Here is a 10,902-nt window from a genome sequence, read left to right on the forward strand (position 1 = left end):
TCCTACTTCTTATTCTGCCAATTGTTAAGACAAATAAGTTTGTTTACATTGATGGGAGATACTGCTGCCTGCTTATTTACGATATCACCTGAAAGTGAGAACAGGCATTCGCATAGCACTTTTGTAGTGGGGTTGCAAAGTATTTACATGCCAGATATGCTAAACATTTGTATGCCCCTTCATGCTTTGGCCACCATTCCAGAGGACATGCTTCCATGCTGATGACCCTCGTTTAAAAAAAAAAAATGTGTTAATTAAATTTGTGACTGTACTCCTTGGGGAGAGAATTGTACGTCTCCTGCTCTGTTTTACCCGCATTCTGCAAATATTTCATGTTATAGCAGTCTCAGATGATGACCCAGCACATGTTTGTTTTAAGAACACTTTCACAGCAGATTTGACAAAATGCAAAGACGGTACCGATGTGAGATTTCTAAAAATAGCTACAGCACTCAACCCAAGGTTTAAGAATCTGAAGTGCCTTCCAAAATCTGAGAGGGACGAGTTGTGGAGCATGCTTTCAGATGTCTTAAAAGAGCAACACTGATGCGGAAACTACAGTAACCAAACCACCAAAAAAGAAAATCAACCTTCTGTTGGTGGCATCTGACTCAGATGAACATGCATCAGTCTGCACTGCTCTGGATTGTTACCAAGCAGAACCCATCATCAGCATGGAAGCATGTCCTCTGGAATGGTGGTTGAAGCATGAAGGGACATCTGAATCTTTAGCGCATCTGGCACACAAATATCTTGCAACGCCAGCTACAACAGTGCCATGCGAACGCCTGTTCTCACTTTCAGGTGACGTAAACAAGAAGCAGGCAGTATTATCTTCTGCAAATTGTAACCAACCTTGTTTGTCAGAGTGATTGGCTGACCAAGAAGTAGGACTGAGTGGACTTGTAGGCTCTAAAGTTTTACATTGTTTTATTTTTGAATGCTTTTTTTTTTACATAATTCTACATTTGTAAGTTCAACTTTCATGATAAAGAGATGCATTACAGTACTTTGAGGTGAACTGAAATTTTTTTTTTACATTGCAAATATTTGTAATCGAAAATAAATGGAGCACTGTACACTTTGTATTCTGTGTTGTAATTTAAATTAATATATTTTAAAATGTAGTAAACATCCAAAAATAATTAAAATAAATAGTATTCTATTGTTTAACAGCGCAATTAATCATGATTAATTTTTTTAATCGCTTTACAGCCCTAGAAATAATACTGATTTCCTCCTCCCTGCTGGGTCCACACTTTCTAGACAAATTTGCAGTATGCTCCCCATTCTGAGTCCCAACAACATATAGGATCAGCTGAGAAATTCTTTTCAGATTGGAACAGCTGCCAAATTTGCAAAAGTTTTGGAATGATTCTAATCATTTTCAGAATGTTTTCCTCATTTAAATGCTTATTATTTATGCTTGACATCCCATTGTTTTGAAAGGAATTGGGCAGGCTAAGACAACACAGAATGAGATTTGTAACCTATTTTTAAAAGCTTATTACCAGTCTTTGTGCATAGACTTTAAAACTATGTATTTCTTAACACAAGCGAGTTTAAAATGATTTCTCCTTTATTTACCTCCAAAGATCCGTTCTCAGATTCTTGTTTTCTCCTACAGTGGTTTTTGATCTTAGTGATGCCTAATGCAAGGCAGAGAGTGCCTGCAGTTCATTGACTTACTTGAAAAGTGGAACTTTGAACCCAGCTCTTGGCAGCTACTGTAGAAAGCATTACAGCTCACCTATAAGTAATTTAGGGATTGAGCCAAAGTATATTGACTTCAACTGACTGTGCACCAAGTCCTTAAAGGATGGGCTCAAGTGGATTAATCCCATAGAAAATGTGTTCATTTTCCATTGGTTTTTTTTTTCTATAAAATTGGACATTTAACTATTCAAAATTTATATTACCAGCCTAAGGGATGCTATCAGAAAGCTAGGGGCCTCTGTATAAAAAGTGAAAGGCCAAATTTTGGCCAGTGCAGGTAACGAGAAAAATGTTCTCTAGTTTAACTTGATCTGCTTCTGCATTTTTAAGTCCTCCTCCAATAAACTGATGCAAAAAGTCCAGCTGGTACCAAAATGGGAGGAAGGAAGAATCTGGAAGTAGCATCTGGTAGCTAGAGTCTATATTCAAATATTGGTTTTGTCTTGCCTGTTTCTCCCATCTAGCTACCACTGCCTGTGATCCAGTGGTGGAAGAGCACTTCCGCAGAAGCCTTGGCAAGAATTACAAGGAGCCTGAGCCAGTGGCAAACTCTGTGTCCATCACAGGATCAGTTGATGACCACTTTGCCAAAGCACTTGGAGATACATGGCTTCAAATTAAAGCTGCAAAGGATGGAGTGTCCAGCAGTCCTGAGTCTGCCTCAAGGCGGGGCCAATCTTCCCCTTCTTCCCACATGGTCAATCATAATCATTCGCCCTCTGTAGTCTCATGAAGAGAGCGGATCATCACACTTCCGAATTTGCATGGTTTGACTGAGCTTTGAATAGTGTTGGGGTGAGGAGAGATTAGTTTTCAACACGTTTTTGTGTACTTGTTTGGTATTTGTACAAGGGTGCCCTTAAAGATGATAGCAGGAACTATTTGATAAAGATCTATATGATGTAGCATCCTTTTTTTCCTGCCTCAGTTACCAAAGAAACCTCTGATGCAAGCATCTGCTACCCCTTTCAAAAAAATGCATGCTAATCCACAAAAAAGCCATTACACACACAGTTGGTTGACCCAAATGCTTTTTGCTTCTATTAGTTTCTTGACACTACGATTTGCCTGGTTTGCTCTCTCCCCTCTCCCCCCCCCCTGAAGTAATTTTGTATGTATATACTTGAAAAAGAACTGTCATGTATGATTTGCACTATTGGAGGAGGACTAAAGTTGCATGGCAACTTTATGCATGATGCTAATATCCTGAAGGCAAACTGCTGAAAAAAAGGGTTTAAGTGACATTTCTATCAGTTTTTTTTTTTTAAACTGCTTTGGAAGGGGAAGTCTCATACAGGTTATAGGTCTTTCTTTAGATTTCAGGTGCTTAGTGCTTGTAACTGGACTGCATAACTTACAGACCACACGGGCATTTAATTTTTTCTAAACACTGCAGTTTGTTAGAATAGAGCTGAGGATGGAGAGTTCAATAGTGCTTAAAGATGCATGTTATGAAAAATAGCTGGTATCTATTAATGTATAGACTGTAATACTTATTAGCTTTTCTTCAGAATTAGTTTATTTTTGTCAGTAACAGTCCTAGATATACTTACTGCTGGTACAGTTGTACTCTGATTCACTTTATTAGCAGCCAGCCAGAGAGGGCAGCCTCAGGACAGGCCTCATAAATGAAGCAGTTTAGAAATATATGATGCGTGGTACAGGATGCTATAGCTTTGTGCATGAGTGAATAACCATTTATGTTTGCATTACTGTCTGCTTAACATGAATTTGCTTCCTAAAACTAGAAGTCTGTGTAATCCAACTTTAACTAGCTACAGAAACTGCTACCTTTAAATATCTTGGACAACAGATTGTTACAGTTTGTGAAATATGAGCTTTAATTTTTAAGCTTACTCATAAACCTAGGCCAAGGCAGCATACATTCCTCCAGTAGAAAACGTTATACAGGTATTACTGCATTTATTATAATTTGCTATATTAATAGCTACTAACTAGACATTAGGTAATAGAGGCAGGCATAAAAACACAGCTGTGTTAGTAATAAAGTGCTTCTCATCTTTTTGTTAAATGTAACTATTCTCCCCCCCCCAATACATTCCAGCATCCCAGTACAGTTACAAGTAGTGCTTTTTTTTTTTTGTTTGTTTGTTTAAAATACTGGGTTACCTGAAGAGACTGGTTCTATATAGAAAGTTATGATTAGTTGGAAGATGAACTACATGTGATGTATTATGGACTGTTACAGTATTGGGTCCATTGTGGCTTTTATTTTAATTTGTTTTTATGTTAAGCTGTTTTAATTTGAGAAAATATCAGAAGATTGGCTCTTACTCATGTTGAGAGGGTGGCTGCTCAATTTTTTTAAAAACAAAAACAAGCCCCCAGTTTCACACATTTCATTACCATCTTACTGGGTAGTCAACGCTTACCTGCTTTGGCATTCAGTACCCTACTCTCTGTAGGAAAATTGTTAAAAGAACACTTTTTTATATAGGTAACTTTAAGACCATCGTTACGCTGTGCGTAAAGAATGTACAGAGAAATTTGTAGGTATTTTTTGAGGAACAATTAATTTGTTAATGATATGTAGCTATTTAATTTTTCCCTTTCCTTTATTGTAATCATTCATTTTTTTGTTTGGAGAAAAAAGTTGATCTTTTTTTGTTGTAGATTTGTCTGTAATACATTAAAAAAGTGCAGGAACACAGTTATTCTATGAGAACACTGCATTAGCATTAATAGCCACTAGTTTGTTACTGCTACAGGCTACTGAGCATTATAACAGTAAAATACTAATACTGTAGATGGACTCTGTGGAAAATGTGACTCCTTCTACATTTCTTTGTAAACACAAATGTTTTTAAAGCTAATATTTTCAGTAATAGCTGTTTTACAAGGTCACATTTACTTATCTGAGATAGGTAAATGGATGTGGGGCAATAAAGATTTAATGTGATATGTCCAGTAAAAACAAATATATTAAACACAATTATGTCATGAAAGCCAAAGGGTTAGGGGGAAAGTAAACTCACCATAATAACGCATAGTGAAGTTTCTTCACAGAGCCATGTTATCTGCTAAAGTTCAGTCTGAAAGATTCTCTCCGTGTTTGTAAATCTGTAATATACCATTCTTTTGTGGCCTTGTTTCACCTGGGGAAAAGAAAAAAAGGTTTGGCAGGCCATCTTTTTTTTTTTTGTACTTAAAAAGTAGCCTTAAAGAACAATAAAGTGCTCTTAAATCACAGGTGTGTACATATTCTTCTTTGTAATTTGGTTAAAAAGGAAGTATTGAAAATGACCATCTTACCTTTGCTAGGGTTGGAGTAAGGGAACAATGCATCAAACTGGGATCTTTCCCTGCTAGATGGAGACAGGCCTAGACCACTGTCCTTGCACCCCATTTCTCCATGCAGCATATATATCCTGCTGAGAATATAGCCAGTGATGAATAGCAGTTAGGGACACGTATGTGGGACGATATAGATCATACAAAAGCTGCCATGGCTCTGACCAGCACCAAGAGTTGTTCACCCACCACGTTTTGAGACATGCCAGCCACAGATAGCATTGAGTAGCTGCTGTTTTTCCCCTCTGGCAAGGGCAACTGGTTGGTAACACTTTCCACAGTTATAGTGGCTGCAATGGACCACTGTGTGGCAGACTCCAAAAAAGGCTTGTTCCTGCAGCAGTATTTAAGAATGCCAACAGTTTTGTGAGCACATCACTAGGGACATGTGTGCATTAGGGGTCAGAAGCGCAGCTCTGCCACTATAACCCATAGACACATCCTACAGCAATTAAAGGGGTTTCTCTGTTGCTGTAGGAACTCTGCCTCCCTGAGTGGTGGTGGGAGTTAGGTCAACAGAAGCATTCTTCCATCTGTCTACACCAGGTGTTAGGTCACCATAGCTACAGTGCTTAGGAGATGTGAATTTTTCACAGCCCTGAACAAGATAGCTAAATTCTGAATGTAGGCTAGGCCTGCAGTACAACCAGGGAAGCTATTGAAATATTTTTGGCACAATTCCCATTGATCAAGTCACAGAGATCTCAGCGTATCATTTCCATAGAGGACTAGAAGGCAGTTGTTCATATTTAATGCAGCTTAAGTAGCAGCCACTAAACAGTTACTGTTTTAGCAAGAGAGAATGGTCCATTCACAAATCTCTGCTATATAGGCAGTGAAGAGAAACTCACTTCTTCCCGTCCCTCACATTCTTGGAGCGTATCTACACTGTAAAACTCACCCTCTGCGGGCCAGAAGTATAGAGAGAAGGATACTTGTGTTCAGTACAGTTTTAAAAAATGTGGTTAAAATCTGCTCTGATCTAAGGAGGGGATTTTAGTGGAAAATAATTTGACTGGAAGCTGATGTCCCTAAAAATAAATGTCCTGGTACCTGATGTTCAGGAACATTCGATAACGTTCTTCAGAGAATGAGACAAATTTCAGCTCAGTCTGTAGTGGAGGTGTGTCTGCAAAAAAGATACTGCCCTGGAAGAACAAAACAGTTCAGTTATTTCACTGATAACTTGTTGCCATAGATGTTCAATAGGAATAATGTTATAGAGTGTTGTAAATTGTGTTCAAAGCATCTAAACTTCTGAAAAAATATGCCAGGAATTAAGTGCGCATACATTGGTGTTAGAGACTGAGAACACAGCAAAATTAATTAGCTTTAACATATTTGAAAAACATCCCTCTCTGTAACTACCCATAGAAGCCTAAATACACAAAGTAAGTGGCCTTTGGAAGGGGAGTTAGCTACAATGGTCTGTTGTCTGAACAGTGCTTTAGATACCACCAAAGGGGTGTAAAAATTCCAGTGCACACTAGTATGATGTGCACTAACTGGTCCATATGGACCTTGCTAGTGCACACATGTTCTCTAGTGTGTGTTAGTGTAGTACTGTATCATACAGGATTATATTAATGTACATCAGGGAACCACGGCAGCAGTCAACAAAGGCTATGTCTAGACTTCAATCACAGGGTGTGATTGCAGAACTAGCTTTGAATAGTGCACGCTTCTGACCAGGCCACCTGACTACCTTCCTGAGATTTTGGGGGGGGGGGCCTCCTACAGCTTCACTGCTCCAGGACCCAAGATAACTAGGTTAAACCTAGCTTGGATATGTCTACTTGAGCTTCAGTCACAGCCTATGCTTTCAATATAGACATACCTAAAGTCATATTATTTGATGGGGTAGTCATTGCCTATTCAAGAATGAACAAACAGACCCTGTAAGCAACAATATATTTAGTAACTGTATGTTACTAAAACAACAACAAAAACTAATGAAACCATGACATGCCTTCTTGTCTATTGCTTGTATCTCCTTTTGGTGACGACAGCATGGTTCTGAAGAGCATTTTTCTCCTGCTTTTTTTGAATTGCATCTTCAAGTTGTTATTCTGTAGACACAAAGGAAACCCAATAAGAATCTACATCTCCTTCTGCTAAATTAGTTTCATACCAGAATTTTAATTAAAAAAAAAAAAAAAAAACAGACATCACAGATGATAAACATACAGGCTACCCATCAAATTCAGGTCATTCTGAATGTTTCACTGGAATCTAAGCTTTAAATATTTCTACCTCTTCAGGCTGCAAAAGCAACCTTTAAAAAGCTGACAACAGGATAGCAACAGATTGAAACAATAGCACCAGGACAGGTGTGAACTTCCCCCATCTTGTTGGGTGAAACTTTTATGCTTACTTACACCTCCTTAGTTGCCAAACTTGTTAATAGTATCGCTGCTGAATGGTTATCAGACCTATCCATCAAATTATGCTTATCCAGTGGGGCAGCATGTATTTGGCCAGTCTCAATGTTCCATATAAAGCTGTAGCCAAATACATACAACAGCAGCAGCAATGGTAACTGAAGTAAAAACCCAGGGCTTGTCTATACTGCCCCGCAGTTTGGACTATGGAGGTGTGAATAGCAGTGTAATTCGAAGTGGTGTGCTGTGACACCCTTGTGCAGATACTGTGAGCACAAACAAAAAGGTTCCTAGTTCGTGTCACTTTAATCCTCTTCAAACAAGACTACATTAACGGGAACTAGGATCCTTTTAGTTTGCACCTGTAGCATCTACATGGCAGAGTTATAGCATAACACTTTGGTGTGCCCTGCTATTCACACCCTGTAGTCTGAATGGTGGGGCAATTTAGATACAGACCAAGTTCTGTTCTAGTTTGGATGCCAGCAACTTTTCCATTAGCAACTGTATATGTTCTTAGATGATGGGATCAGATTTCACTAGAATTCCCTGTAGATTTCTTTTAACCCTGATCCTGAGTCATCCCTGTGATAGCAGAGTAATAACTGTCATTTATAGCTGATAAAAAGGTAACCACATTTTGAATTAAAATCCACAATGGCTGTGTGAATGGTGACTTCCCCCAATATCCAAATACCACACCAATGCAGAAAGCTGCCTGTCTAGCACTTTCATGACAAGACATGTAAAAGGGACTTTAAAGGGGTCTGTGTAAGAGTTCTACTTACCAGGGCTGGCCCAGTCATTCTCAGCCGAGACAAATCTGCTTTTTGTCATTATTTTTGGTTTCAAATCTCACCATTCCTCAACAAGGATCTAATCTGCATCTTCCAGCACTACAGGAAACTCTCATTCCAAAACTGAGGCCTCTGGTTTCAGCTAGGCCATCTCCGTAAAGAGGGAGAGAGAAGACTGACTGTCCACAGATCCAGATTTATATTTAACTAAACTAACAGCATGTCATATGTACTTAAGGGGTTTTCTAAAGTAATCACTTAAGCAAGGCCTCCCAAGAGGACAAAGCCATGCCAGATATAACTAGTCATCTATACTGTTCATGCACACTCCACCCTACAAGTCCCACATCAGAGAATGCACCTACAGTAACTCCTCACTTAACGTTGTCCTGGTTAATGTTGTTTTGTTATGTCGCTGATCTATTAGCGAACATGCTTGTTTAAAGTTGTGCAATGCTCCCTTATAATGTTGTTTGGCAGCTGCCTGTTCTGTTCACTGCTTGCAGGAAGAGCAGCCCCTTGGAGCTAGCTGGTGGGGGTTTAGAACCAGGATGGGCAGGCAGCCCCACATCAGCTCCCCAAGTTCCCTGTGCGGCAGCCGCCCAGCAGGCTATCAATTGTCGGGCAGTTCAGCTGTCCCTCCCCGCACTGCCATGTGCTGCTCCTTGCTGTGCAGGGGATGGGGGGGAAGAGCGATGCTGATGTCAGGGTGTACCCCTCCCCCGGCACCTTTACCCCATTTCCACAGGGGGGGGGGGGGAAGCACGAGACAGGGCTCAGGATATAGGGAGCTTGCTGGCAGCAGCTGCTGTCTCAACTTGCTGATCTACTTAAAAAGGCAGTGTACTTACAGTGGGGTCAGCGTACTTAAAGGGGCAATGTGTGTCTCTCTCTCTCTCACACACACATCCACAAGGTCAAAGTAACAGGCGTTTTAACTATCCCTTACTGGAAGTTCAAATGGGTTCTCTCCTCTTAAATGTGTTTTCCTGCATCTAAAAGGAGCAACTGTCTTTGGTTGTGGGTTTGGTTTATTTGTCATTTATGGATCGCTAAATAATAGCTCTCTTGTCCTTCAGTCCTAGAACGCTCCCTTCTGGTTCCATTGGGCTCTTTCCCACGACATGCACAAGGAGGCCTGTGTGTCCAGAGAGCGAGTACTAGTCACCATGTTTCAGGGATATGTGTTCTTTTTGTGCGGGAAGGGGGGAGATGTTTATAGCCATGTGGGGGGCATAGCAAGTGCTGCCTTCAGGCCTCAAAGAGTCAATGGAATCCATGGGTACGTATGGATCCACTGTTCCAGATCTCAGGGCTATTTGGTGCGCACACAACTACTCTGTGAACCTCTTTTGGTACCAGCACAATTCAGGTATTACACTGCCATTAACACCCAAGGCTGCAATCTAGATGTACCCTAGGTCTCTTCCTCTCCTTGTTATTAACCCATTTAGTATATACGATTGAAAGTCATCTTTGGTTTTGAGTCAATGCCCATTTTTTCCTGTTTCAGGACAGATTAAATGACTTCAAGAGCGGTGTTCTCAGTCTTTTCCTAGATTAGGTTTGATTTTTCTGGTTACAAGTTTTACAAGTATATTGATTTGCATTTAATAAGTTTTCTTGCCCCATTCCACTGACTACATTTGACCATTACATGTTTGCAAAATTAATATACTTTGAGTCCAGTGCTTATTAACACAAAGGCGTCTTTACACTGCCCTGCCAGAGAAAAGGGATCTAGACCTGGTTGCAAGTCACACTGTCTACGTGTTGTAAAGGGACGTTAGTGTAAATGAGAATCAGGGTTCCCTCTCTTCCCAGTTGCGTGAAGGAAGCTCTCCTGTTACCATGTGCATGGCAATGGCCCCCTTTCCCAGACCTGCTCACTATTACTTAGTTTTACCTACAGACTCGCAGCATAACTTCCAGAATACTAAATATTAATGTAACCCTTTTTTTCAAAAAAGCAAACATGGTTCTTACTGGGCAGGCACAGAAATGTAGGGCTGGGAGGGACTTCAAGAGGTCATCTAGTCCATCCTTCACAATAAGGCAGGATTAAGTAAACCTAGACCATCTCTGACAGATATCTGTCTAACTTGATGGGGATTCCACAACCTCTCTAGGTAACCTGTTCCAGTGCCTAACTATCCTTACAGTTAAAAAGTTTTTTCTAATATCCAACCTAAATCTCCCTTGCTGCAAACTAAGCTGATTACTTCTTTTCCTACCCTGGGGGGACATGGAAAACAGTTGATCATCTTCCTCTTTACAACAGCCCTTCACATATTTGAAGGCTGTTATGTCTTCCCTCAGCCTTCTCTTCTCTAGACTAAATATGCTCAATTCTTTCAACCTTTCCTCATAGGTCAGGTTTTCTAAATCTTTTTTCATTTTTGTTGCTCTCCTCTGGATCCAACTTATCCATATCTTTCTTGAGGTGTGGTGCCCAGATTTGAACACAGTGCTTCCTTCAACTGACACCTCACCAGCATCAAGCAGAGCCGGACAATTACATATGACACTTCTGTTAATACATCCCAGAATGACACTTGTTTTTTCCTCAACAGCACCAAACTATTGACCCTTATTCAATTTGTAATGCACTATAACCACTAGATCCTTTTCTGTAGTGCTGCTGCCTCACCAATTCTTCCCTATGGCTCCATCCATGAAGGGGAATGAATGCTGCA

At 40.1% G+C, this 10,902-nt stretch overlaps 1 protein-coding gene and 1 long non-coding RNA gene across 3 annotated transcripts in view; one reads left to right on the plus strand and one right to left on the minus strand.

The window, feature by feature from the left end:
* Positions 1 to 2,808, plus strand: part of VGLL4 (vestigial like family member 4) — a 139,294-nt gene extending 136,486 nt beyond the window's left edge. For both annotated transcript variants that reach the window (XM_024211969.3, XM_024211968.3), the window contains one exon: positions 2,181 to 2,808. In XM_024211969.3, coding sequence (XP_024067737.1) covers positions 2,181 to 2,449 — 269 coding nt within the window. In that variant the 3' untranslated portion in view covers positions 2,450 to 2,808. The remainder of the gene's footprint in view (positions 1 to 2,180) is intronic.
* Positions 2,809 to 3,816: 1,008 nt separating this feature from the next.
* Positions 3,817 to 5,088, minus strand: LOC113407627. The gene is made up of 2 exons (XR_003370034.1): positions 4,990 to 5,088; positions 3,817 to 4,832 (listed from the first exon to the last, which is right to left on the minus strand). It is a non-coding gene; the product is annotated as an uncharacterized LOC113407627 (long non-coding RNA).
* Between the last annotated feature and the right edge of the window lie 5,814 nt (positions 5,089 to 10,902).

The sequence above is a fragment of the Terrapene carolina genome, unplaced genomic scaffold, assembly GCF_002925995.2.
Source record: "Terrapene carolina triunguis isolate 2854851 unplaced genomic scaffold, T_m_triunguis-2.0 Scaffold232, whole genome shotgun sequence".
Classification (NCBI taxonomy): domain Eukaryota; kingdom Metazoa; phylum Chordata; order Testudines; family Emydidae; genus Terrapene; species Terrapene triunguis.